Below are 26,438 nucleotides of genomic sequence, written 5' to 3'. Positions count from 1 at the left end.
GTCACCTATTACTATTAATTAACTCCTAAACCATGTATTTACCTTATAATAAAAGCCTTTATTTTAAACCCTTCGAGCCAATTGAGATACTTATATAATACACTTCGGAACCTTAATGTCCCATAATCCTAGAAGTGTATATATATGTTAAGAACTCAATTACTACCATTATGTAATACCGTATCTAAACCTAATATACTAAATCTAATACCTCTACTTATAGATCAATAGAGAATTATAGTAACCCTGGAAGCAAATAACACTCTCATGGAAGTACTTATTAGTCCTTAAGAAATATATTCTTCCAAAGTTATTCTTTTAGATATGTAACAAGTAATCACTAAAACACATATGGTAAGTCTTAAATGAATAGTTGTATTTTGTATGTTAATCATGTGCCAACTATAAGCAGTTGTGTGTTACTTTATCTTATTCAACTTATAAGATGCCCAAATTAACCAAGATCCTAATAATAAACTTGTTTGTGAAATCTCTCTAAAAGTGCAACACACCCTGAACTAATCATTACCACTCACTAATCCTAAATCATCGGGGTTAGGTCATGCTTAGAGCGATTGCATCTCATACTTATGCATTATTGCATCCTTTCCAATCTTTTAAACATCGTCCTTACCGGACGATGATGCTATTTCAGAATTTGGAGTTATTGCGTTCGAAGACCTTGCCTGCATAATCTTGCAGTCAAGAAAGGCAAGTTCATCACTTGCTCATGTCATTTGAGTATCTTTATCAAATTACTTGCAAAGTACTATGATTATCACTATTGCATAAAAACCAAAACCACTATTTTCATAACTATGAATATGACTATGTGGTGGGCAATGGAACCATGGATTGTGTTGATATGGTGGAGGTTCCATTGCAAGGGTTTATATCCAACTAGGATTAAACAACAAATGTCGCCAGTGATTCTTGTGCCGTAATACCTGTGTTAACCATAAGATCTGGAGTGGGACGGAATAGTCAATTGTATTTCCACCTCTTGTACATCAACGGATGCGCTTTACCGTAGACCCTTGATCCAAGAGAGGACAAGTGGTACCCTTGATCCAAGAGAGGACAAGTGGTAGGGTGAGGGTCCCGATAAAGTCCCCACGGTAATTGCGGTCTATGATGGGTTGCAGCTGCCGGCGAAGGAGTTCATGGTAGAGACCTGAACTGTTGTCGTGGTCGGGGTCCACCTGACATAGGCATCCCAAATGGGCCTGCCGAAGATAGTACCCGGGGTTTACTGAAGGCCCACTACCCGAAGAATAAGAAGATTCGGGAGCCCAAGATATATCAAGGAAAGTCAAGAGTTGTAATAGGAAGTGTTATTTGTAATCTGGCGGGATGAGTTAGGAACCGTTCCGGACTATGTAACTTGTATAGCACGAATCCCTCGGCTCTACCTCCTATATAAAGGGGGAGCCGAGGGACGAAGAGGGGACCGAATCATTGTCCACAAACCCTAGTTTTCATAATCGTCGAGTACTTTTCGGCTGAAACCTTCGAGATCTACTTACCCTCTACTTCCAACTAAACCCTAGCCTACAATCCATAGGCATTGACAAGTTGATACCTTGTCAATTGGCGCCGTCTGTGGGAATTAGAGGCGTAAGGATCTGATCTCGATGGCACGTTCAAGATCTTCGACATCATCAACTGCAAGCAACACAATGGATCGAGGTAAACAGATCGCTGCTGGTCTTGTCGATTTTGTTCCTCACCCACCCTCCCGTTTGGATGCATATGCGTATCTGGCGGAGCCCATGGAGATGACGTTCGGAAGGTTTCACTTTCGCGTCGAGAAAGAAGGATCGTATCGTGTCGAGGTTCCGATTTCGTCGGGATCATCGAAGGTCGATTCCGATTTTTCAAGCTATGCGTCGTCAACCGAGTCAGGAGAAGAAGAAACTTCGGCGACACGCTACATCAGCACCAGAACAAGAGAGAAACTCGCCAAGATCTTCAACGACATGACATTTGAGTCATCTGCGGACTCATATATAAGCGATGGCTCAAGCGATGTCGATAGCTATGACTTCATCGACAAATCTATCACAGTGGGCAAGGTCTTCATCAATCTAAATGATGATGTCACCAAACCCAACATAGATCTGAGTACAAAGTATCATCAGATTTATGCCATTGAAGATCAAGAGGAAACATCTGAGGCTTTCGACAATCTGGGAAATCCATACGTCGATCCCTCCAATCTGCGACAAGGCCTGGGCAACAAATACGTCGGGCCAGAGCCGCGAGATAGAGTTCAACTTTCACAAGCAGCGTGGGACAGAGCCGCGAGAGCTATGAACGGCACAGAACCAATGGCTACCACAGCCACACCAGAAGAATTGCAAGCATATCAATATAGGCTCGCACGAGCTGCGAGGGAATTGGAAAAACAGACAGCTGAGTTGAACAGGAGAAAGGAAGCAGCTTCTGCATCCAGCAGGAGAAGGGCAGATCTGAGTCGACAATCTAGAACTTCGGGTGATAGCCACAGGGAGGCTCGGAACAGAGGAAGATCAAGGTTACAACACATACCCGAAGCAGAAAGAGAGCACTTGGTTCAAAACCTCGACATGTCCTTTATGTCGATAGACACAAGAGGAAACATTATCCCTAAGACACCAGAAGCTGGGTATATGGCGACACAAGCTTTTATCCTCGCGTCTAAACCACCTCCAGGTGATCCAAGGGAAACACTATACAATATGGCGATAGCAGGAGTTGGAGCTATGGGGACAGCGTTCGTTTCAACGCCTCCCGAAGGAACAGCAAGGCAAAATAGTCCACGACCTGCAGCAGCAACGGCGGCAGCCCCTGAAGGACCAAGTGGAGCAAGAGATACGGCAGCACAAGCAAGAGTCGACAGAGCACGACAAAGCAGAAGGGATCATCGGCAATCTCCGGAGCTTAACGACGAAGATATGTGCGGCTTGCCATGCTTCACGAGGAGAGTCCGAAAAACTCGAGTCCCTTCAGGATTCAAGCTACCCGACAATTTCAAAAAGTTCGACGGCCTTCAAGATCCAGAGGATTGGCTAGTCGACTATCTGGAGACAGTGAAGCTCACGGGAGGAACCAGGGCAACAGCCATGCAAAGCATTCAGGTGCATTTGAGTGGAGCCGCACGATCGTGGATAAAGAAACTCGCTCCAGGGTCCATCGACAGCTGGGAAAGTTTCGAGGATGTGTTCGTCAAGAACTTCAGATCCACGTGCAAAAAACCCGCGTCGTTAGAAGAATTGAGAGCATGTCGACAAAAGCCAGATGAGCCAATGAGAAAGTACATCCAAAGGTGGAATATCATCAAAAATTCAGCAGAAAATATATCTGACGAGAGAGCGATAGATGCGTTTGTCGCAGGAGTCAGGCGTGGAGATTTTGTCGAGGATTTGGGAAGGACCAATCCAAAGACAGTATCCGCGTTAATGGAGATAGCAAATAAATGGGCAGATGGAGAAGACGCTGTCCACAACAAACGGCACAGGTCGCCAGAGGAGGACCGTGGTCGAAACTATCAACCGAGGCGAAGATTTCCTCGGCAGTACCAGAACTACGACGCTCCAGGACAAATTTCGGCAGGTTTTCGGACAAATACAGGAGGAAGCAACAGAGATGATTACCAGAGAAGCAATGAACAGCGAGGTGATAACAGGGATGATTCACGCAGCAGGCAAAATAGCGGGCCTAGGTTCCCAAGACCTTTCGTGTCCCCTGAAGAGATGATGAATGGACCGTGCCAGATGCACTTTTTCCTCGACAGCAACGGTAAAAGACAGTCGGGCACTTGCAGAAAGACTCGAAATTTTCAGGCAATGTTGCGGTATGCAGAAAACGCTAACGCGCGGGCAGCACAGAGAAATCCTCGAGAACCTAGAAGCGAGATTCACTTGCCGCCTCCTCCCGCGATCACAGACGACAATCGGCATCAGCTCAGAATAGCGGCAGCACCTGCACCACCACCTTATGTTGATCCTAACTCCAATGGAGCAGTGTCGATGATTCAGAAGGGAAGGCCGTCCAATAGAGCTCAGAAAGTAATCTCACGACAGGTGTTTATGGCAGAGAAAATGCCTCCACCAACAGTTGAGTACCTTAATTGGTCAGGACAAGATATCGGCTTCACAATAGCAGATCATCCGCAGCAAGTTCCTCGACCAGGGCAGTCAGCACTTATTCTGCCAGCAGTTATCGCGGGATTTGATGTCTCTCGAGTGTTCATAGACGGCGGCAGCAGCTTGAACCTTATGTATGCAGATACATTGAGGAAGATGAACATATCCTTAGCAAACTTGAAACCAACCGACACAAGGTTCCACGGCATCACACCGGAGAAACCAAGTTATCCATTGGGAAAGATCAATCTCGACGTTCAGTTTGGGACCCGAGAAAATTATAGAATCGAGAGGCTCGAATTTGAAGTCGTGGATTTTCCGTCGCAGTACCACGCTCTGTTGGGACGACCAGCATATGCTAGATTTATGGCGGTGCCACACTATACATACCTGTTGTGGAGGATGCCTGGACCAAAGGGACCAATCACAGTAAAAGGAAGCTTTGCCTTAGCCGATAAGTGCGACTAGGATGTCCACCGGTTGTCAGCAACTTGCGGGATGCAAGCTGAGTACTTGGCGTCAAAAAGCATGACTGATTACGACGTCTTGCCCAGGACGTTGGAAGGCCAAACAAAGAATCAACTTTCAGTACTGAGAAAAATTCAAAAGAGGTGCAGATTCACCCGACAGACCCGAAAAAGACGACATCTATCGCAAACGACATGGATATCGCATAGGAAAGCGCGCTCGTCGAGTTCCTCCGTGAGCACTGGAAAATCTTCGCATGGTGTCCAGCTGACATGCCAGGAGTACCTGTGGAACTTGCCGAGCACCACCTAAACTTGGATCCACTAAGCGAGACCAATTAAACAACCTTTACTGAGTTTTTCGGAACCAAACCGCAAAGCCATGCTGTCGAGAAATCAATCGACTACAAGAAGCTGGTTTTATCAAAGAGATATTCACAGCCACATGGGTAGCAAATCCCGTGTCTTTGGTGCCGAAGAAAAACACTAAGGTCCTTCGCATGTGCGTCGACTTTACGTGTCTCAATAAACATTGTCCAAAGGATCACTTTCCCCTCCCGAGGATCGATCAAATTATCGACTCCACGGCTGGATGTGAACGTCTTTCCTTCCTGGATGCATATTCTGGTTATAACCAGATCAGATTGAAAGAAGAAGATGAAGTAAAGACCGCGTTTATTACACCTTACGGCGTGTTTTGCTACAGAACAATGCCCTTTGGTTTAAAAAATGCGGGAGCAACATATCAGAGGATGATGCAGAAGTGTTTGGCGACACAGATCGGAAAAAACGTACAAGTATACATCGACGATGTCGTCATAACGTCAAAAAAGGGGACAACACTGATCGAGGATCTCAAAGAAACTTTTGATAACCTCGACAAATTCTGCCTGAAGCTGAACCCGACGAAGTGTTCCTTTGGCGTCCCAGCAGGAGAACTTCTGGGGTTTCTAGTCTCAGCAAGAGGGATTGAAGCAAATCCCGACAAAATACAAGCTATCGTGACAATGAGGAAGCCAACAAAGTTGAAGGAGATACAACAGCTAACGGGGCGAGTCGCAGCTTTGAGCAGATTCGTCGCTAGGCTGGGAGAAAAAGCGTTACCATTCTACGCTCTGATAAAGCAAGGAGATAAATTCCAGTGGAACGAAGAAGCCGACAGAGCTTTCGAGGATTTGAAGCGCACAATCTCGACACCACCAATTTTGGTGGCGCCAAAAGAAAGGGAACCTCTCCTGCTGTATATCGCAGCCACGCCCCAAGTGGTGAGCACGGTGCTAGTTGTTGAAAGGGAAGAAGAAGGAAAACTCCACGGCGTGCAGAGGCCAGTATACTTCGTCAGCGAAGTTTTATCACCCTCAAAACAAAGGTACCCTCAGTACCAAAAGATAGCATACGGAGTGTTCACAACAGCACGAAAATTGCGCCACTATTTTTCGGCACATCCGATCATAGTGGTCAATGAAGCTCCCTTGTCAAATATATTGAACAATCCAGAAGCTACGGGTCGTGTCTCCCTTTGGGGAATAGAACTTTCCCCTCGGGACATCACGTATGAAAAAAGAAAAGCAATCAAGTCGCAAGTACTGCCGGACTTCATTGCAGAGTGGATGGAGTTGCAAAATACAGGACCTCCAGACTTGTCGAGAACCTGGACCATGAACTTTGACGGGTCCAAAAGACTAGAAGGAGCTGGCGCAGGAGTAGTACTCATATCACCTGAAGGCGACAAGTTGAAGTACATCCTTCGGATGACGTTCCCTAACGCATCTAACAATGAAGCAGAATATGAGGCTCTCATACACGGGATGAAGATGGCGAAAGCCTGCGGCGCAACTCGATTAAAAATTTTTGGCGACTCACAGTTGGTGGCTCAGCAAGTCATGAACCAATGTGACGCAGTCAATGATAGCATGATGGCATACAAGGAGGTGTACAACGAGCTCGAGAAGTTGTTCGATGGATGCGAAGTAAATCATATTAGCAGATTGAGCAACGACGAAGCCGACGTTCTTGCAAACATCGGGTCGCAATGCCTTGCAGTCCCGCCAGGTGTATTCTGGGAAGAGATAACAGAGAGGTCCACCAAATCAACAAAATCAAAAAAGAAGGAGAAGAAACCCTCGGGGGCTACCAAGGAAAAGCAAGAAGAAGAAGAAGAAGATCAGGACCTGGTCATGATGATACAGACACCGTGGATGCAGCCGTACATATCATACATCCTCAGGAAAGAAATACCCGATGATCCAGTTGAGGCAAGACGAGTAATTCGACGCTCCAAAGCTTTCACGGTGGTCAAAGGAGAATTGTATAAGCGAAGTATTTCAGGCGTCTTGCAAAGGTGTGTTACACCCGAAGAAGGAAGAATAATTCTGAAGGATGTACACGAAGGAATATGTGGCCACCACGCAAGTAGTCGAGCTATTGCAGCCAAGGTCTTTCGGGCAGGATTCTACTGGTTGACAGCAATCGAGGACGCCAAGGACATAGTAAGAACTTGCGACGCGTGTCAAAGGTTTGCCGCAAAACCTCACTCTCCAGCAGCAGAGCTAGCACCAATACCATTGTCATGGCCCTTTGCTCAATGGGGACTTGATATGGTGGGCAAGTTACACAAATCCTGGCCAGGAGGAAAGGAGTATATGCTAGTAGCTGTCGACAAATTTACAAAGTGGATAGAAGCGAAGCCGATAAATTCACCAGACGGAGCATCCGCAGTAAAATTTATAAAAGGCCTCGTCTTCAGATTTGGAGTGCCCCACAGCATCGTCACAGACAACGGCAGTAACTTCACATCCCACGAATTCAAAGATTATTGCGAAGAGGTGGGTATCAAGTTGCACTTTGCGTCAGTTGCACATCCTCAAACCAATGGGCAAGTCGAGAAAGCCAATGGTATAATCTGCAATGGCATCAAGAAGCGCTTGTTAGGACCATTGGAAAAAGCTCGACATACCTGGCCAGAAGAACTACCAAGCGTGTTGTGGAGCATCCGAACAACACCAAACACAGCAACACAGGAAACTCCGTTTTTCCTGGTTCATGGAGCAGAAGCAGTATTACCAATCGAGATAGAGCACAACTCTCCACGTGTCGTGGAATATGACGAAGAAGTGTCGAGAAAAGCGCTAGAAGATGACGTCGACGCACTCGATGAAGCTCGAGACGAAGTACTATCAAGGGTAACCAAATACCAACAGGACTTGAAAAACTACCACAGTCGACGTTTGCGGCCAAGATCTTTTCAGGTGGGAGACCTAGTTCTTCGGCTCACGCAAAAAAGTCATGAAAAACTCGAGTCACCATGGCTTGGCCCTTACATTGTCACGGAAGTAATCGGAGGAGGAGCATACAGGATAAAGGACAAAAAGACAGGGGTGGAGGAGCCAAACCCCTGGAACGTGGCGCAACTCAGGCGGTTCTACGCCTAGAGTCGAAATATAGTCCTTGCAAAACTTCAATGTACTGAAACGCCCGCGAGTTTTCAGACGCACTCTTTTCCTTTTTCGGGGCACCGAGTGGGGCCGGAGAAGGTTTTTAATGAGGCGGGCTCGCGGTGCTGCAATATAATAAAGATAGTGACAATATAACTTTTCTTCTTTATCGACATGATCAAAGTCCTTGCTCCGACGAATTTCAATATAGTTCATCGACAAAAGAAAAGCCTTGCCTTGGTATTCAAATACCTCGTGAGTCAATAAAAATACAAAATAGTACTCAATAAAGGAGCTCGGGGGCTCATATTCGCCATAAATATATAAATGCCTTGGTTCAAAACCTCGCAAATATATAAATACAGTAAAGAGTCACCGAAACACTGGGGGCTAGACGAACAGAGAAATATAATGATTGCTTTACAATATAGTCATAGATTACAAAGAAGAAGTATCTACAAGAGGAAAATAACTAGTCTTGATTCAATATGTCATCAAGAGTAACTCTGTTTTCTTCAGGAGCAGCACCAAGAAAATCGGCATAATGGCCATCGGCAAAAAAGTCGGCGTCCATCCGAAGAAGGTCCTCAATCATTTCTTCGGCTATAGGCGTAACCTTCGTGTTAATCCTGTCAACACCAACTCTTCGACGTTGTACCTTTTGATGAACTTTTGCGACAACTTGGGTAAGGTCAAGATTTGAGTGGCAGATCTGGAGCATGATAAGAGCAAATGCGGCGCCGGCTACCGGTTGAGCTTTGACAAAATCATGGATACTGCCAAAGATCCTTGAATCTTTCCATCAATTCAGGGAGAGTTTTTGGTTGGACGTTCCGAGGAAACATGGAGTTGTAAACCATGGACAAGGTCTTGGTACAGAAGTCAAGGAAATCGCGAGTTTGAGAGGTGCGATCTTGGAATCTGACAATTTGTCGGGTCCTCTCTGGGGTAGCCCAAAACAAAGAACCATGGTCCAGGGAAAGGTTAACAAGGAGGTTCGTCCTAGCATTTACCCTCTCTTCCTCGGCAGCAGCATCAGTAAAGGAACCTATCAAAACAACGAAGGGGAAACCTTTAAGAGACATAGCATGAAGATGAAAGATATCGGAGGATGAAGCAAGCATACCCGACATATCTGCACTGGCTTCATTCATTAATTCGAGCATGAAATTTTCTCGAGTGGTCGCCTTTTCAGCCTCGGAAGCAGCAATTTCCTTAGCAGCCACGGCCTCGCGAGCTTGCTGAAGAGCAACTTTTTCGGCTTCAGATGACTTACGAGATTGCTCCATCATCACAAGTGTTTGCTTCTTCGCATACTGAAGTTGCTGTCGAAGCTCATCCAGTTCTTGCGACAAGGTATCGTCGACAGGTGCAGTATCAGCAAAAGTTCTCCTCGCGCGAGAAGAAGAAGGCGAAACATTGGAAGGAGCGGAAGATGGAGTATAGTTATCAAATATCAACTGAAATTTAAACAAGACAACATCAAACAACAAGCAAAGATAGAGTTTTCATTAATCTCTTGGAATAATTACAAGGGCATTACAGTGAAGCTAAGGAAGTACGTGTCGCCAAATGACTACTTTGGCGACAAGAGCAAAAGAAATAGAAAGAAAAACAGAGGCATGCAACTAGACCTCCGGCCTTGACGAGCTAGGAGTCGACGCTGGTTTAATCCCGAGATAGGCCAAGATCTTCTTTGTGTTGGGCTTGGCTGCCTTAATCAGCGACTTCCACCTTGATTGCTCTATCTGCTCGGTGTCGCCAACTTTCATCCAGTCAATAGTCTGTCGATCGTCGCAACCAACGCGACAGTGTTCTCAACGGCAACCTTCATATTTTCTTGGCGCATCTTCAGTCCAAGGTCTTCCGGTGTATTGAACATCTTGGCAAGGTTGAGGAAAGTCGCAGGCTCCTCTTTCTTCGGGAAGAAGTAGGGGAACAATGCCGACAACACTGCGCTAGCATTCGACACACCTTCACGAATCTCGGATCCATGAAGCTCCAGATAGGAAAGTGCGTCAAGGACAGGGTCATTGACAGGATTCGTCAGATCAAAATCCTGGTTTGTTTGGGCTGTCAAGGAAACAAAGCATTAGTGAAAAGACAAGAAACAACGATTCTCATAAAAATAGAAGGGATCAGCAAAATTACTGAAAGTGCGGCGACTCTGAGTTTTCAGGCGCTTGAGGATCCCTTCTTCACGAGAAGCTTGCGCAGCTTTGTGCTCATCCAAGGCAGCTGTAACATCCTCAAGTTTTTTCTGCAGTTCCTCGACACCAGCAGCTTTCGCCTTGGCTTCATCAGCTTCGGCCTTGGCTTTGCTAGCAGCGAGTTCGGCTTTTTTGCGAGCCGCCTCACTTTGCTCAAGTTTTCGAGCAAGTGCGTCGGCGTGTTCGTTGGCCTCTGCAAGTTTCTCTGTCGAGATATGGAAAAGAGAGAGAAGAAAGATCAAAATCGCGAAAAGCAACAGGAGTAAAAAATCAAGGAAAAACAGCAAGTATAAAAGTCGTTACCTTCGGCTCTATTAGCATATTCACGGTATCCAATAAATTGGGAACCGATGCGGAGAAGATCTTTGATCATAGGCTGTTCAAGGTGAACACAGCAAGAGAAACATCGGCATGAAAAAGAGAAAAGGTGTGAAAAAACAAAATAAGGAAAATATAGATGTCGACAAGTTTACATCATCTAAGAGCAGAGTCGACGAACTGCCCAACTGAGGGGCAGGTTCAACAATCTTTTCAACCCTTGTCCTTTTTGGTGAAGGAGCAAGGGGGCTTGATGGTGGAGTAGTGGTGACGACGTTTTGTTGAGGAGGCGAGGTTTCTTCTCCTTCAACTAGCGTGTCTGAAGCAAGTACAGTACGTGACGTGCTTGTCCGAGGAGCCACGTCAGTAGTTGGTACTTCTTCCTCGTCATCACTGTTGATCAAAAAATCGGCAGCATAAAAAGCAAGACAAGATAAATATTTCGAGTACAAAAAAAAAAAAAAAAAAAAATAAAGACGACTTACGAGCTGACGAGGGATTCAACATAAGGATCGTAAGTTGCCTTCGGATGAGAAGGAACAACTTCTTCAGCCTTAGAGGTGCCAGAATCCTCGGCATCAGTCCTTTTCCTTTTGTTCCTTGGAGAAACAGCAGGAGGAAGGGATTGTGTCGACTCACTGGCTTCAGACTCAACTTCTTTTTCGTGAGAAGCCGCAGATTTGTGAGAACCCGCGACTTCACTTTCAGGAATAGAAGAACCTTGAGTATCTTCGGCAACGATGGCCTGTTCTTCGACTTCTCCACCCTCCGGAAGAGGAGGAAGGGAGGTCATCGTAGGATGGTTCTGTAAAAAATAGTGACCAAAGGAAAATTAAAGAGATAACAATACAACGAGATGCAGAGAAAGTGCAGAACAAGATAAAAACTCGGGAAGACAAAATACCTCGGGGAGTGGATTGGCGGAGCTGTACGGCTCCACGCGACAAGAGGAAGGAATTGGATCTTTGCCCAGGCGAGAAAGTCTTCGAATCAACTTTTCCAAGTCCTTGGTGGAAAGATCACCGGAGATTCTGTTGGCGTCATTTTTACCAGAATACGTCCAAAGGGGATTTTTGCGAGCCTGAAGAGGCTGCACTCTAATCCTAAGGAAGTAGGCAGTGATTTGAACACCAGACAGCTCTTTGCCTCGAGTGTTTTGAAGCTGACGAATACGAGACATGAGTGCCTCTGTCGCCTTTTTCTCTTCCTCAGAAGCTTCGGCATCCCAGAAGCGGCGGCGCTGAATTCTGGCACTTCCGTCGAAAGGAACTATGTTGTGTTCAACGGAGTTGGCGCTTTCTTCGTGAATGTAGAGCCACTTTTTGCGCCATCCTTGGACAGAATCAGGAAATTTGACGTCGAAATAATCGACATCAGTACGAACACAGATAACAACGCCACCTATGTTATAAGTGACGTTGTGGGAGCCATTGCGGCGGAGGCAGAAAATGCGTTTCCACAGAGCCCAATTGGGAGGGATTCCGAGGAAGCATTCGCAAAGTGTGATGAAAATAGAAATGTGAAGGATGGAATTGGGGGTCAACTGGTGCAGTTGAATCCCATAAACGAAAAGAAGGCCGCGGAGGAAATCGTGAATTGGGGTCGAAAGACCACGGATAAGGTGATCAACAAAACTAACCCGGTACTCCATTGGAGGCTTGGGGTAGCTTTCTTCGCTGGGAAAGCGGATGGCGTCCTCCTTCTTCATGAGGCCAAGCCTCTTCAGCATGTTGGTGTCTTGGTTGGAGATTTTGGATCTCTCCCACTCAAGATCCTCGGCGGCCATCTTGGATTCCGGGGTACTGTGGCGAGTGAGTCGCGTGCGCGGTGGCATCAACGGCAATGGGCAGAGCAATGCTCGTGAGTGCGGATGATCAGAGAGAGTTGGGCGCAGGGAAGCTTTGCGAAGAGGAACAGATGAGCGGCGCAAGCGAGGGGATGAACGGAGGTTGAAGAAAGGTTTATATAAGAATCGGGTGAAGCAGTGCGCCGTTGGATGAAGAAATCGTGTGGTGAAAAAAGATCTTCTAGATACAAGGGTAAAAAGGTATTTTTACTGAGATAGGCGTTACTGTACGTGCGCCAGAAAAAGCGGAGGACGTGTGTCCCCTACTTGCACGACGTGTCAACATGGTGGAAACAATGGACCCACAAGGCAGAAAAATCAAGACTATAAACAGAGATGAAGCAATTTTGTTTAAGGGAAGCATGTCGACAAGAAAAATAAAAGAAGATTGGCGACAGGAGGAATTATTAAATACTTCGGGAGCCTTTGATCAAATACAAGTTTTTGCCCAAACGCTCGGGGGCTACTTCGATAAAAAGTAAAATTTCGAGTATGGCAATATAGAAATTGCGGGAGCCTACAACCAAGCACAAGTCCTTGGCTGTAGCCTCGGGGGCTACTCCCATCGGGAGCGCTGTTCGCGCACCCGAGAGATAAAAAAAGAAGAGAGAGATCATATTGGGAAATAACGACAATATAGCGACAAGGTGGACTAAAATGTCGAGCCTACAACCAAGCACAAGTTCTTGGTTGTAGCCTCGGGGGCTACTCCCATCGGGAACGCTGTTCGCGTGCCCGATGAAATTAACAAAGGAAAAGATAGAAAGGCAAGAGAGTATATTTCGAGTTATAATTAACTCTACATATACTCCCATCGGGAGAGCAATATAAGTTATATTTGACTCGATAAAATGTTCCATTCCAACAGCCGAAAAGCACTCGACAATATATTCTCAGAACGCCGAAGTTGCGATCAATTTCTGAATGCCGCAAATTTGCGAAGGTAAGACCCCAGATCCGTTCTGCTGGGCGTGGCATCGCCAAAGACTGCGCTCTGCTACCTTTATCCGTATCAACAGATACGAAGAAAAATCCTAACGGACGCGTTAGGTACCCGATAAATTTGACTGGGACTCGACAGAATGGTAAGACCTTAAGCGGCACCTGTCGAAGTTTACACCAGTATCCCGAGATCATGTCCAGGGACGTGATTTTGAAGTAGGTTTTTGCGGATTGCCACTAGAGCAGTTAACTAGTACCTGATCCGTCAGATGAACTAGCCCCAACTACCATTATCCCTGTACAATATAGAATTTTATGTGAAGAAATATAAAAAAGTTGAAGCTTTCGAATAAAAATAAACAGTGGAGATTTTCCCTGATTCTACGATTCAAGCAAAATCTCGGGGGCTACTGACATAGGCATCCCAAATGGGCCTGCCGAAGATAGTACCCGGGGTTTACTGAAGGCCCACTACCCGAAGAATAAGAAGATTCGGGAGCCCAAGATATATCAAGGAAAGTCAAGAGTTGTAATAGGAAGTGTTATTTGTAATCTGGCGGGATGAGTTAGGAACCGTTCCGGACTATGTAACTTGTATAGCACGAATCCCTCGGCTCCACCTCCTATATAAAGGGGGAGCCGAGGGACGAAGAGGGGACCGAATCATTGTCCACAAACCCTAGTTTTTATAATCGTCGAGTACTTTTCGGCTGAAACCTTCGAGATCTACTTACCCTCTACTTCCAACTAAACCCTAGCCTACAATCCATAGGCATTGACAAGTTGATACCTTGTCACCACCCGTAAGTGGGAATAATGGGACCGGCGAGGACCCAGGGTCGGAGTTTGCAGCAAAGGGTGGGTGTATGAGGTAGCGGAGGAATATGATTGGCTATGACCTTATACCGGGCCTCACACCAAAGGAAGTGTGGACGAGAACTATAGACTCGGTTGGCACCAAGGTTAAGATCTCTTATGGGTAAAGCAACACACCTCTGCAGAGTGTAATGAACCGTGACCTGTCACTCCCTGTTCCGGGATATGGAACTGCGAACGCGGCCGGAAAGGAGCTCCATGAAGTTCTAGTAAACCGGTGAAGGCTGACGGACATAGTTCTTCTGAATAAAAGCAACCTTTTGAAGAAATGGTTATGAAAACCTGCATTGGTATTAGACTTTCTGGTCTAATGCTGTAGCTAGTGCATTAAACACCTCTTTCCTATAATGAACTTGTTGAGTACGCTCGTACTCATCCCACTCTTAAATCCCCTGCTTAGATATGGAGGCATCGAAGGAGGATCTACCGTGCAACTCGAAGACCGAGGAGTCTACAGATACTTCAAGGGGACAGGAACCTGCCGAAAGAGTCGAACACCACAACTACCATGGAGAAAACCTAGATTAAGTAGTAGAAGGGATCTAGCTTCCTAAACCTAGCTCATATTTAGCTAGAATCCAGTCATAGCCTCTTTAGCTAGTCAAATACTCTATAATTAGAGTCCGTGATAAGATTAGATCACGAGTCGTTCTTCTGGAGTTTATTTGCAGTTTTACCTCATTGTAAAGTAGGAGGCTGTGTGGATCTTTTGTAAAGAGTCTGTGTTGTAATTCTATAGACATGCCTTGGACCCGCATATGTTTCTGTTGTACCACTCTGAGCGATATAATACGAGTGAAACGGTGTTTCATTGGTGTTATATCAGACTTGCATACTACACCATGCAGTGGTATGCCGGGTCACCACATATTTGACTAAGGCGGTGGCAGTTGTTGTAATTGTGATCGAAAAGTAGGGGTTGTTCTAAAACGGACGAAAAAAATGGGGAGAAACCTTCCTTCCTTTATTAGTAGGTATAGATATAGATGTGCGAGGGCAGGACGCTCGATGCCTCGATCGATGGAATTCTTTCCCCTTCGTGAAGAAAAAAGCCCAGCTAAGCTTTCTTACGCTCCGGCCTGGGCCTGGGAGACTAAAAACCAACACTGGAATACTGAATGAGCCTAGTAGTATAAACTTACATCTAGAGGGCCCCAGATTTCCCTGGGCCCAGGGCGGCCGCCCCCCCCGCCCCCCCCCCCCCCCCCCCCTCCCCCTGGGCCGGGCCTGATTTTAGAAACCTGAAATTGGGTGGATCGAAGTTGAAAAGCACGCGAATGTTTGTTTCCTACTCAAACAGTTGACTGAGAAAAACACAGCACCAAGAGCTTGAGAAGTTTGCTCATAACAGACTTGAGGGAGAGAGTTGCAGCTCGAGGAGCAGAATTTTCGGTAAAAATGACTACCTTCACGAGTAAATTGTTAAAAAGGACCACCTCTAAGTGAAATTGACAAAAAGGACCACCTATGCCGTGGTAGCAAGCTCCCCCAAGCGACACGTGGCACCTGCCACCAGAGCCTGTGGGTGAACAGTACGTGCCACCACAGCCAGTGGCGGTAGGTGCCACGTGTCGTTTGGGGGAACTTGCCGCCACAGGCTGTGGCGACAGGTGTCACATGTCGCTTGGGGAGCTTGCTGCGATGGTACAGGTGGTCTTTTTTGTTAATTTCACTTGGAGGTGGTCGTTTCTAACAATTCAATCGTGGAGGTAATCCTTTTTACCAAATATTCCCAGCACCAGGATCCAATGTCAACCCGAATTCAAGCATACACACGTCTCTCACAAAGACAAGATGCCAGCACATCTCGTGTGTTCAATCGGACTCGGCAATGGATGCGGCAATAATATGCAGATATGCTTCGGTAGGACTCTGCATCCATCTGGACATCTTTGAGGACCCACTCACTATCAATACTTGAGGGGTGAAAATCAGTGAATATCCTGATGCTTCTGACTAGAGAGATCGGCTCATTTCTCCTTTTCTCATGACAACGTTGGCAAAACAAAAACTGCCACTTGTTGGCACAAAAATCTTGTTGCAAGCAAAGTTGGCTCGGATGACCTGTCAAATTTGCAGAGTCACGCATATTTTGCATGCATGCGTCCGTCATGTGGAGATTCATGGTGCCTGATAGCGCGAACGAAATGCATGCATGCTCGCCGTAATACACTCATGAGTCATGCTCCCTCCACCGTTGAGCTTTCAAGAAAAAAAGACTACATGCATGATTATAGAATGATAAACATTTTGGTTCGTATCTATATATGCTCCATCGCAAAGAGTCTTCCTTCCTCCTGGAAAGTATTAAGTTGGATGGATGCATGTAGTTCTAGACTAGTAGCTATTCTACTAATTAACACTACAATTTTATGAGATGTTGAAGTGAAACAAATATGACAGGTGTTTGCCCGTACGAGGAGTGAGTTTGGCTTCCTTGATCCCATGTCACATGTTCATGCCGTTTCTTGTTTACCAACAGTTGTCTCGTAAATAACTTAGAACATGTTCCAAGGAGCTCCATGGGATAGTGGTTGAAGGTCTTCTTTGCCCAAAAGAGGCAAGCCACGGCGATGCGGATGATGGCAGTGGCATAGAGGGCACGAAGGCAGACAATTGGGTCCTGGAACCACCAGCCAGGTGGAATGGGACCTGCACAGGCTTTGAAGTAACCCAGTGCAATCGCAATCTTGTTAGATCCAAGTCTTTTGCTGGAGATTATGATCCCGACGAACATGCCCTGGCCACTAGGAACTTCATCTAAGGTGCGTCGCTGTCTGGCGGCCTAGGCTCCGGCACACGGCCACGGTGATCGCTCCCAGGGACGTGTACAATGTGTGCTCTACTGAAGATGAAAGAAGCCATGCTGGCACTCCTCGATAAACCGGCCTCTACAAGACGCAAAAGATGCAATAAATGTGTTAGTGTGGCTTTTGTTTGCAGTAGAATAAAGCAGCTATGCTGCTCTGTTTAATGCTTGTGTTCTCGCCAGTTACTGTAGCGTTTCCCGTAATGTATGTTTAACTGACGGAGGTGTCACTCTTACGATCAGAAGTGTGCACTGCGATCGAGTCAGCTTTTAGCTAGGCGTAAGTTAAGGAGGAACACGCCGTGATCTGAACCTGGGATGGCAAGCTCGATGTGGATCATGGCGGGTTTTTGGGGACGTTGGCTGTGCCTTTTTCCCCGGACAACAGAAGTGGTTGTACCCCCACCCCACCAGAGTTCAAACCTCAGGTTTGACGTCTGTGTGTCTCATAAAGGCGGAATATTCATTCAGTGGGAGGCGACGTTCCCGTCGACAGCGAGGCGCCTGTGGTGACTTCGTCAATTTCAAGATCCAATCCGCCGGCTCAGTCTTCCGAAGGTGCTCATAGGGGTAGGGTGTGCGTGTGTGCGTTCATAGGGGTGAGTGTATATGCGTGTATGTGAGCGTCTACGTTTGTACTGTGTTTCTCAAAAAAAAAAAAAAAAAAAGAAGCCTTAGGGTTCTAGATTTCTGAGGCGTGTGTTCAGCGGTGGTGATCAGCCATGGCTGAGAGGACGCCGGCGAGCGCAAGTGGCGGTGGAGGTGCACGTACCAGACGTCAGCCAGGAGGGCGGGCGTAGAGTATGGGACGGTCACGGTTCGTGCCCCGATGAGGGCAACCAACGTCCCCGTTCAGTACCCAATGCTGACAGAGAGGGATTACAGTCTCTGGGATGTCAAGATGAAGATCATCATACGGCCCTTCGGCGTATGGTCCGCTGTCGAGGGCGACAGTTATGTGTTAGGTTATTAGACAATTTTACTTGGTGCATCAATTGTGTGTTAGGTTACTAGACAATTTCCGAGCAAGGTTGATTATGGAAATTTAATATGACACGGGGACGAATGGGAGGCTCTGTTCGATCTCTCCAACGACTACGGTCTGTCCGATCTGGCTCCGCTGCCGGTTACTGTGACTAGGAACGATCGATCTCCCAAGTAGGCTTGATCGATTGTGTTCTATTAATTGGCAGCGACTGATCTACACTATGGCCTTGTATTAGGTCTGTTTGATCGGAAGATTAGGTTCTTGTTTATACTCTTGTTTTGAACGTAAGATTAGGTTCTTGTCTGAATCTTGTTCTTGCACACACGGCCACGAACCCGAATTTTCCTTCTCATTCCGAAGCAACGTACCGCAAACACAAACCAGATGAAGAAGCAGCAGCCTTACGGTACACAACATAGACATGATCACGCGAAGATGAAGGAGCGGAAGCGCTTGCTGAAGGATTAACCGTTGAAAGGGAACTTTGGCCACGACTGTTCTTGACGAAGGAGTGGCCACCCGATTAATCCCACGAGTCAGAGGCATTGACTCCTTTGCAGATTCTGCCTTATCAGACAATATTTTTGTCCTCTTTAAAAGAGGAACTTCGTCGTCATCTTCAGAACTGGATAAAGTAAAAATGAATCTCAGTAAAACCAAAAGAAGCTAAATGCAAGCATAAAAGAAATAAGAAGAAACTTACGATATTGACTCGATCTCGTCCTCGTCTGCAAAGAGTCTTGATGGTCTTTTTGAGGCCTGAGGAGTCGAAGTATCTTGAGAAGGTGCAGGAAAAGCAGCTGCGTCAGCATCATCGTCATCTCGTCCGCTAGGACTCGACTCCGTCGTCGCCATCAGGTCTTCATTAATTTTCCTGCGACGCATGGACTTGAAATGTGCATCGTCCTCGGGGGCTTCATCACCCGAAGCATCGCTATCTTCAAGAACAGTCTCTTCGGAAGCATCATCATCTTCTGGAGCTACTCCACTTTCGGGTGTAGGTGGATAGCATTGAGCAACAGTAGAAGCCTGTCGAAAGAAAAGCAACGAGTCTTAGATTCACAAACAAAAATAACATCGGATGCAAAGACAAATAAAAAATTACCTCAGAAGGAAGGTGTTTAAGATCGAGAGTAGGGCGAGCCGAAGTCATAGCTATGATATCCTTCTGGCTGAGGCAAGTTAGACGCCGCACCTCATATCGAAGATCCTCCTCAGACAAATCGGTTGGGCTGACCCTCGATTTGTCCGTTACACCAGTGTACAACCAGAGTTGATGAACCCTTGACATCACTGGCTGCACCCGACGCTTCAGGAACACTGAGACCACTTTAGTGCCGCACATCATATGACCCCCTGCATTCTTTAGATCCAAGACCTTTTCATACAATTGGTCAGCTATTGCGCTTTCTTCGGCAGTCAGAGTGTTTTGCCAAGATTTCTTCGGCACGACAGCAAGAACATCCTCAAATGGTGGCAGATTTGAGCGCCGTCCTGATATTGGGATGTCCCGAAGATAAAACCACTTCTGTCACCAGCCTTGGATCGACTCCCTCATCGGGAAGTTGAAGTAGTTAACCTCCTTCCTGGCGACGAAGCCGACACCGCCAACCATAGGAGGGCCGTCATTGCCATTGTGGCGTTTGACATCGAAAATTTTCCTCCACAAACCCCAGTGGGGGTCGATGCCAAGGAAAGCCTCGCACAAGGTAATAAAGATCGAGAGATGAAGAATGAAAAAGGGAGCCAGCTGCCAAAGCTGAATCCCGTAGAAAAAGACGAGAGAACGAAGAAATTCGTGGGCAGGAAGAGAAAGCCCACGAAACAGAAAGGCAACGAACATAACTGTAAAACCTTTTGGAGGCCTTGGGCAAGAGGCAGAACCTGGATGAGCAAAATCAGATTCCGCAGATGAGATGAGGCCTAGCGACCTCATCTTGTTCTCCTCGCGCTTGGAGATGGTGGACGCGGACTAGTCGAGACTGGCTTTGGCACTGGAGCCGGCAGATCCCTTCTTCTTGCCCATGGTTGCTGAGAGTTTGTGGAAGTAGAGGCAATGGCAAGGAGGAAGCAAGAAGATGAGTAGTATGGAGGCGTAAAAAGTGAAAATATGAAAAGGTCCCCCATTTATAACAAGGAATGACTGGGGATCATGGCCGTTACTTTGGCATCGTGGGAAGATGGGCGAGAATCCAATTGTACACGTGTCAACAAGAGAGGTAACCAGCGGCTCATTACTCCCACTACGTGCGAAAATCGAGGAGGCGCCTCGGTCAATGCGCAAGGACTACTCTTTTCCTAACTGACGCCGCATAAGTAGGGTGGGCCCGTCAGGTCACGTCCTGTCAATCAAACCACCGCAGTGACCACGTCATTGATGATGTCATCAAAAGTATCGGCTCCTCGTGAAGCATCCGAAGAAGTTTATCTCATTCGAGTAGTAAAGACTTGAGTCTACACGCGGTTGCAAGCATCTGTGCCTAGACTCGGGGGCTACTCCCATCGGGAGCGCTGGACGCGCACCCGATAAAAATTATGGACTCGAAGGTTTCAGAAGACCCAAAATCATGCCCGGTGACTTGATTCTGAAGTAGAGTAACGTTGTTTTGCCATCGGCAATTAACCAGTATCGATGTATCGAGTAAAGCTGGGCATATTACTCAAATCCCTTATGTACTATCAATTGGCATGACTTTACCCGAAGTTATTGAAGACCCGATATACAAAATATATCGGATGATTGCTATAGCTTGCAAAAAACATATCGGCAATTGAAAACATTCGAGTGGTACAACTTGAGTCTACACATGGTTGCAAGCATCCGTGCCTAGCCTCGGGGGCTACTCCCATCGGGAGTGCTGGACGCGCACCCGATAAAAATGAGCTTTCTGTTTTCAAAAAAGAACAAGATTTTCCGACAATTATGGATGTTCGACAAAAGACAACTTTAGTCCCTGCCCGAAGCTTTACTTCGGCCAGTCACTCGGGGGCTACTGATGTGGGCATTATCCTTCGCGTAACCCATATTATGTTACCTCTTACGGCCCAACCAGGGGCCCATGAAGATCATCCACCAACCAGGGTGGGCCGCTACGTCGGTTCCGAAGAAATATACTTGATGAACAAGGCAAGAAGACGAAGAACAAGGAAAGTCTAGACGTAGAACTCTTTGTAACCTAGTCGAACCCGGACAGAACTCTTGAGACCTGGCTCATAATATAAGGGCCAGGAGAGGGTCTACCGAGGGACACAATAAACATAGCCAGAATTACCGCAAGTCTAGAGCTAGGTCATAAGAAATCTTAGCCTCTCAACGAGATCTTAGTCTTAGCCTTCGGCTACCCCATTGTAACCCGATAATTTTGATAATCAAGATCAGACAAGTAGGAAGTAAGGGTTTTACCTCATCGAGGGCCCCGAACCTGGGTAAATCTCTTTTCCCGTTTGTTTGGTATCCGATGTTTCGTGTCAGCCTGCAGGATTCCGTCAACCCTAAGCCCCAAAAGGTGGGTGTTGCCGAGGAGCACCCTCGACAGCCTCGGTCATTTATCAGCTCATGGCCCTTGACCTGGACCCGTGGGTGCTTCGCGCCATCGATAAATTTCGACGGGGCTTCTTGTGGGTCGGCAAGGATGATGCCCATGGTGGACACTATCTCGTCGCTTGGCACAATGTGTCTAAACCTAAGGCCCTCGATGGGCTTGGACTCCACAACTTACGGTGGATGAACGCGGCCCTGCGGACCCGCTGGATCTGGTTCCAAAAAATGGCGCTAGATAAGCCGTGGTCGGGCCTTTGCTTCTCTGTTAGGTCTGAGGCACAGACACTCTTCATGGCCTCGGTCACCATCACAGTCAGCAAGGGATCCAAGGTGTTGTTTTGGGAGGACCCGTAGATCGATGGTATCCCGGTTCGTGCCTTTGCACCGGCGGTTCTCAACTTGGTGAGACCAGGGCTTCAGCGCAGGCGTCTCCTCCAGGATGGCCTAACTAATAATGTCGGGTACGCGACATCGTCGGCTGTTTGACAGTAGACGCGGTTGTGCAGTACCTTAGCCTATGGAGGACCATCCACGACGCCAACATCCAGCTCCAACAGGGGGAGGACTTGTTCAGGTGGAAGTGGTCTCCGGACGGGCAATATAGCTCGAGATATGCCTACCTCACATGTTTTAGTGGGCAGATAGCACTACCTAGGGTGGTGCAGCTTTGGCACTCCTTCGCACTGGCCAAGTTCCGCTTCCATGGGTGGCTCGCCCTTCGGCAGCGCTGCTAGACTGCGGATCGGCTGCAGCAGTGGGGGTTACCAAACCATAGTGTTTGCACGCTTTGCAGCTCCGTGGCTGAGACCTATGACCACCTAGTGCTTCAGTACACGTTCGCCGACGCCGTCTGGCCTTGCATCGCACGCTCCGAGGCCTACGCCAACGTCAACGTTGAGTGTTTGGTGGCCAGAGTCGTCGCCACTGCCCCACGGGACAAGTGCAAGGACTTCAACTCCTTGGTGCTCCTCGTAAATGGTGAGAAAGAAATGCTAGAGTCTTTAACGGTGCTTCCTCGGTGGCCTTAGCCGTTGCCATTGGTATCCGGGAGGAATGAGCCGCCTGGCTGGGTTGTAGGAGTGATGAGAGTAGGCTTGCTAGTCCGGGAAGGGGGGTCTTCGCGATCGTGTCCTCGGCTGGCTGTCACCTGTGAAGCCGTGGTGGGGTAATGGTAGCCTCTTGTATTTCTTGTGCTTTCTGATGCTTAATGGAATGACGCTCGGAGCTTCCGTGGGTTCTCAAAAAAAAAAATCCTTTTCTTAATGGTGTTCTGGAAGAGGAGGTATTTATGTGTCAGCCTCCTAGGTTTGAAGATCCTGGTCATCCTCATCATTTATATCATTTGGTCAAGGCATTTTATGGACTGAAATAGGCACCTCAAACTTGACATGCCAGACTTGCTTCTGTCCTTTGTTAGTATGGATTTGTGCCATGTACAGCTAAAACTTCCCTAAATTTTGTCTTTTTTGCACTTCACATGATAAATCGATTTTTTTATGAAACGACTTCTCTATACACCAATGTAAGATATTTTAGCTACTTTTAAAATCTAGATACAAATTAAAGTAGATCAATCTACAAATTGAAAATATACTAGATACAAACTAGACTGGGTGAACCAAAAAAGAAAATTACTAAATGTCTTACATATCCAACCCCAAACGGAGGGAGGGAGTAGATGGCAACGCCTAGTCTAACAGGAAGAGCTGGCTCTTGCCGTCGGGGAGCGCACGGTGGAAGCCCGGCAGCTTCCCCATCTCCGCGAGCTCGGCTTCGGTGAGCCGGGCGGCGAAGCCGTAAAAGACCGTTGTGTAGGAGCAGAAAGGTCGCGGAGATGGCAGAAAGCTCTCTTGATACCGCCGATGCGCGCTTCGGCTCATGGTGTCGGCATCCGCCGGTCGTGAGATGAAAACGATGTAGCTGCGGTAAGCAGGATCTTCTTTTGCTCGGGACGATACGGCGAGGAGGAGGAGGAGGAGGAGGAGCAAGAAGATGCTGGTCAGACCAAGTCGAAAGGATTTCATGGCGTAGATCTCTTCTTCCTGGAAGGGGAAACAACGCAAGTTGCAGATCTGATCGACCTAGTAATAGGTCCACCGGCCCTCCTTAAATATAGCTCAATCCGAAACAAAATCGACCTCTTCCCGAACCTAAACATCCCAATCCTAAACAAAATCGAACTCTTACCGAACCTAAAACATCTCAATCGTTAACAAAGTTGAACTCTTACCGAACCTAAAACATCTCAATCCGAACTCTTACCGAACCAAACAAAACCAAACTCTTACCGAACCTAAACATCTCAATCGTAAACAAAATCGATCTCTTCCCAAACCTAAAGCGCTCACGCAAAAGAATTATCCTGCACGGGAATTCAGTGGCTTGCATAGAGAAAATAATAACATCGAACCTAGGATTTTATAATTTACCACACTATTCTCTAAAGGTCATGTGGCAAATAAGAGAAATGAAGAAAAGTGTGGCAAACTGATGCCTAAATCTTGTTCTCGCACATCGATTTTAAAAACAGTTGATCTGTACGCAAGCCTAGTGGTTGCATCCTCGGCGCTATGAAAAAAATGCATCAGAACAGTACATGTAAATATCAGCTGCATTCTTAAATGCAACAGCCAAAAATATAGTAGGGTAACACAAAACCAGAGAAACGAGCAGCATCGTGCACAAATGGCTCCGGGTACAACTGCATACACAACATATATAGCAGATTCTATCATTAGCGATCTTGACGAGCACAAAGTTCACGACACCTTGTACAATGAAAAAGGCTACTAAATTCTCTCATCACATTCAGCAGGACCAGTACACACTCAAAATTATGATGATGATAAACCACGAAATGCAAAAACAAGGAAGTCCGCTAAGATAGTATCGATATAGACGGCAAGGGAACAGGCTTAGAACACCCGTGCAGGCTTCCCCATGGTGCTCTTGATGTACAGGCACCTCACCTGCAAAACAAAAATTGCAATAGCCAATGTCAAGTCCCGTTTAATTAGTTTCAGCCCTAAGCATTTTGTGAACACAAGTTGAACCGGGACTCACATTCTGCCAGTTCTTCTTGAGCAGGGACACCAAGAAGTTGACACTCATCTGGATGTTCTGCTGGATCTGCTTCTCCTCCATCGACAGGTTGCCCACCGCCACACCCATGCACAGCACCTTCTTCAGTTGGAACTTGATGGTGGCCTTCGTCTCGTTCACCTTGGCTTCCAGAGACTCTGAGTGAGAAACCAGGGTTGGGAACTTGCCTGTAATGCCATCAACAATCAGTATGCAGGATCAAAGTTTACAACAAGGATAAATCATGCAGTATGCACAAGCTCTCGCCATGCAGTGCAGAGTGCAATATAATTAATAAATTTTCAGAGATACATGGCTGTGTGCATAGAGTACTAAAAGAAAATATGGATTCCAGTGAAGCTGAAATGGGGCTGTGTGCATGGTCTCGTCAAATACAAACCTGACAGACAACACTTTTCATGGATATTGGGAATGAAAATTAATATAAACAAACAGCATGCTTACAAGGTTCAGCCAGCAGGTGATTGTTAACAGAAACAATAGACGCGCTGCTATATTAAGTAATTAATCGCCAATAGAGACATATGGCACACATCTAATCTACATCAAGTCGTGAACAGAGGAAGGCTGTTCCAAATTCTAATATGCCATCAAACACACAATGAACAATATACAGGATCCGAGTTCAGAACAAGTATAGTCCAGGGATATGCTATTGACAACAAGGTGATGCCACGAACTCTTGTCATACAGGCATAGATTGTGATGTAATGCAGCTAAGCTCTACAAATTCAGAACAATGATAACGAAGGCATGTAGTATGCACAACAAAGAGATGCAAAGAACTCTCATCAGGAATGCATAGATTGTGATGTAATGCAGCTAAACTCTACAAATTCAGAACAAGGAGAGTAAGGTAAATGTATGTGCAACAAGGAGAAGATGCGAACTCTCATCATGCAGGCATAGATTGTGATGTAATGCAGCTAAGCGGTACGAAATATCAATACGATAATTTCTTTGCAAAACCTATGGATTGAGGTGCATATGAAATGGGGCTTTGTGCACTATCTCGTCACATATAAATCCACCTGACACAATAGAGTGTCCACCCATATAAGGACAAGAGGAACTAAAATGCAAGTAACACAACATGTGGTTATGCTAGCAGACAACTTGGTGATAACAATAAACCCATCACTGCGACAATTAATAGGTCCAAGACAGAAAATATATGTCGCACAGTCAAAACCAAAGAAAGGTCGTTCTAAGTTGTAGCCACGAGAATTAACTCAACCAGCTGAGAAACAAGCAACTAATAGATGACAGATGAGATAACTTGCCTGCCTTGTTGAGACCAGGACCAAGGAGACGGGGAATCTGCTTGATAATAGCCTCTGAGGCCAAGAAAGCATGGTATTTCTTGGCGAGCCTCTTTACAAGCTTCTTGTTCTTGTTCATCTTCTTAAGAGCTTCAACATCCATGGAATCAAGACCAATCTTCTCAGCCTGCAATCAGAATGGAAAAACAAGTGAGCCAACTATCATTCTGAAACGTCACAGATGCAAATAACATTCATATGGCGTGTGTAACAAAGTTGTTTGTAACATTAGCTAGATGCTAATAACATTCATCTGGCACAACAGCACTAGCATCACCATGCGTATTCCACGAAAAGAAAACGGCCACATACCTCTCCCACATGCTGCGCGTCACCGAGCATGCAGACCCTCATCTTGGGGCGCGGGGCGTGTGGCAGCTTGACGGAGCCGCTGAAACGCTTGTCCTTTTGCGGGTCGTAGTTCTTGAGGCCGATCTGGAGCTCGATGGTCTCTGT

General features: G+C 46.6%; 1 protein-coding gene across 1 annotated transcript; it reads right to left on the bottom strand.

The window, feature by feature from the left end:
* Positions 1 to 24,142: 24,142 nt before the first annotated feature.
* Positions 24,143 to 26,438, bottom strand: LOC127321834 (large ribosomal subunit protein uL1). Its single transcript, XM_071820517.1, has 4 exons — positions 26,295 to 26,438; positions 25,944 to 26,109; positions 24,622 to 24,827; positions 24,143 to 24,527 (listed from the first exon to the last, which is right to left on the bottom strand). Exons 1-4 carry the CDS (start codon positions 26,334 to 26,336, stop codon positions 24,474 to 24,476), a joined length of 468 nt encoding a protein of 155 aa, XP_071676618.1. The 5' UTR covers positions 26,337 to 26,438; the 3' UTR covers positions 24,143 to 24,473.

The sequence above is a fragment of the Lolium perenne genome, chromosome 5, assembly GCF_019359855.2.
Source record: "Lolium perenne isolate Kyuss_39 chromosome 5, Kyuss_2.0, whole genome shotgun sequence".
NCBI lineage: Eukaryota > Viridiplantae > Streptophyta > Magnoliopsida > Poales > Poaceae > Lolium > Lolium perenne.
Note: the sequence above shows the minus strand (reverse complement) of the source record. Positions and strands in the feature narration are given on the sequence as shown.

Coding starts and splice junctions, on each gene's coding strand:
- LOC127321834 (XM_071820517.1), bottom strand. CDS start 26,336: ATGAGGGTCTGCATGCTCGGTGACGCGCAGCATGTGGGAGAG. Junction 26,110..26,294: donor ACGCGCAGCATGTGGGAGAG/GTATGTGGCCGT, acceptor TTCTGATTGCAG/GCTGAGAAGATTGGTCTTGA. Junction 24,528..24,621: donor TCAAGAAGAACTGGCAGAAT/GTGAGTCCCGGT, acceptor TTTGTTTTGCAG/GTGAGGTGCCTGTACATCAA.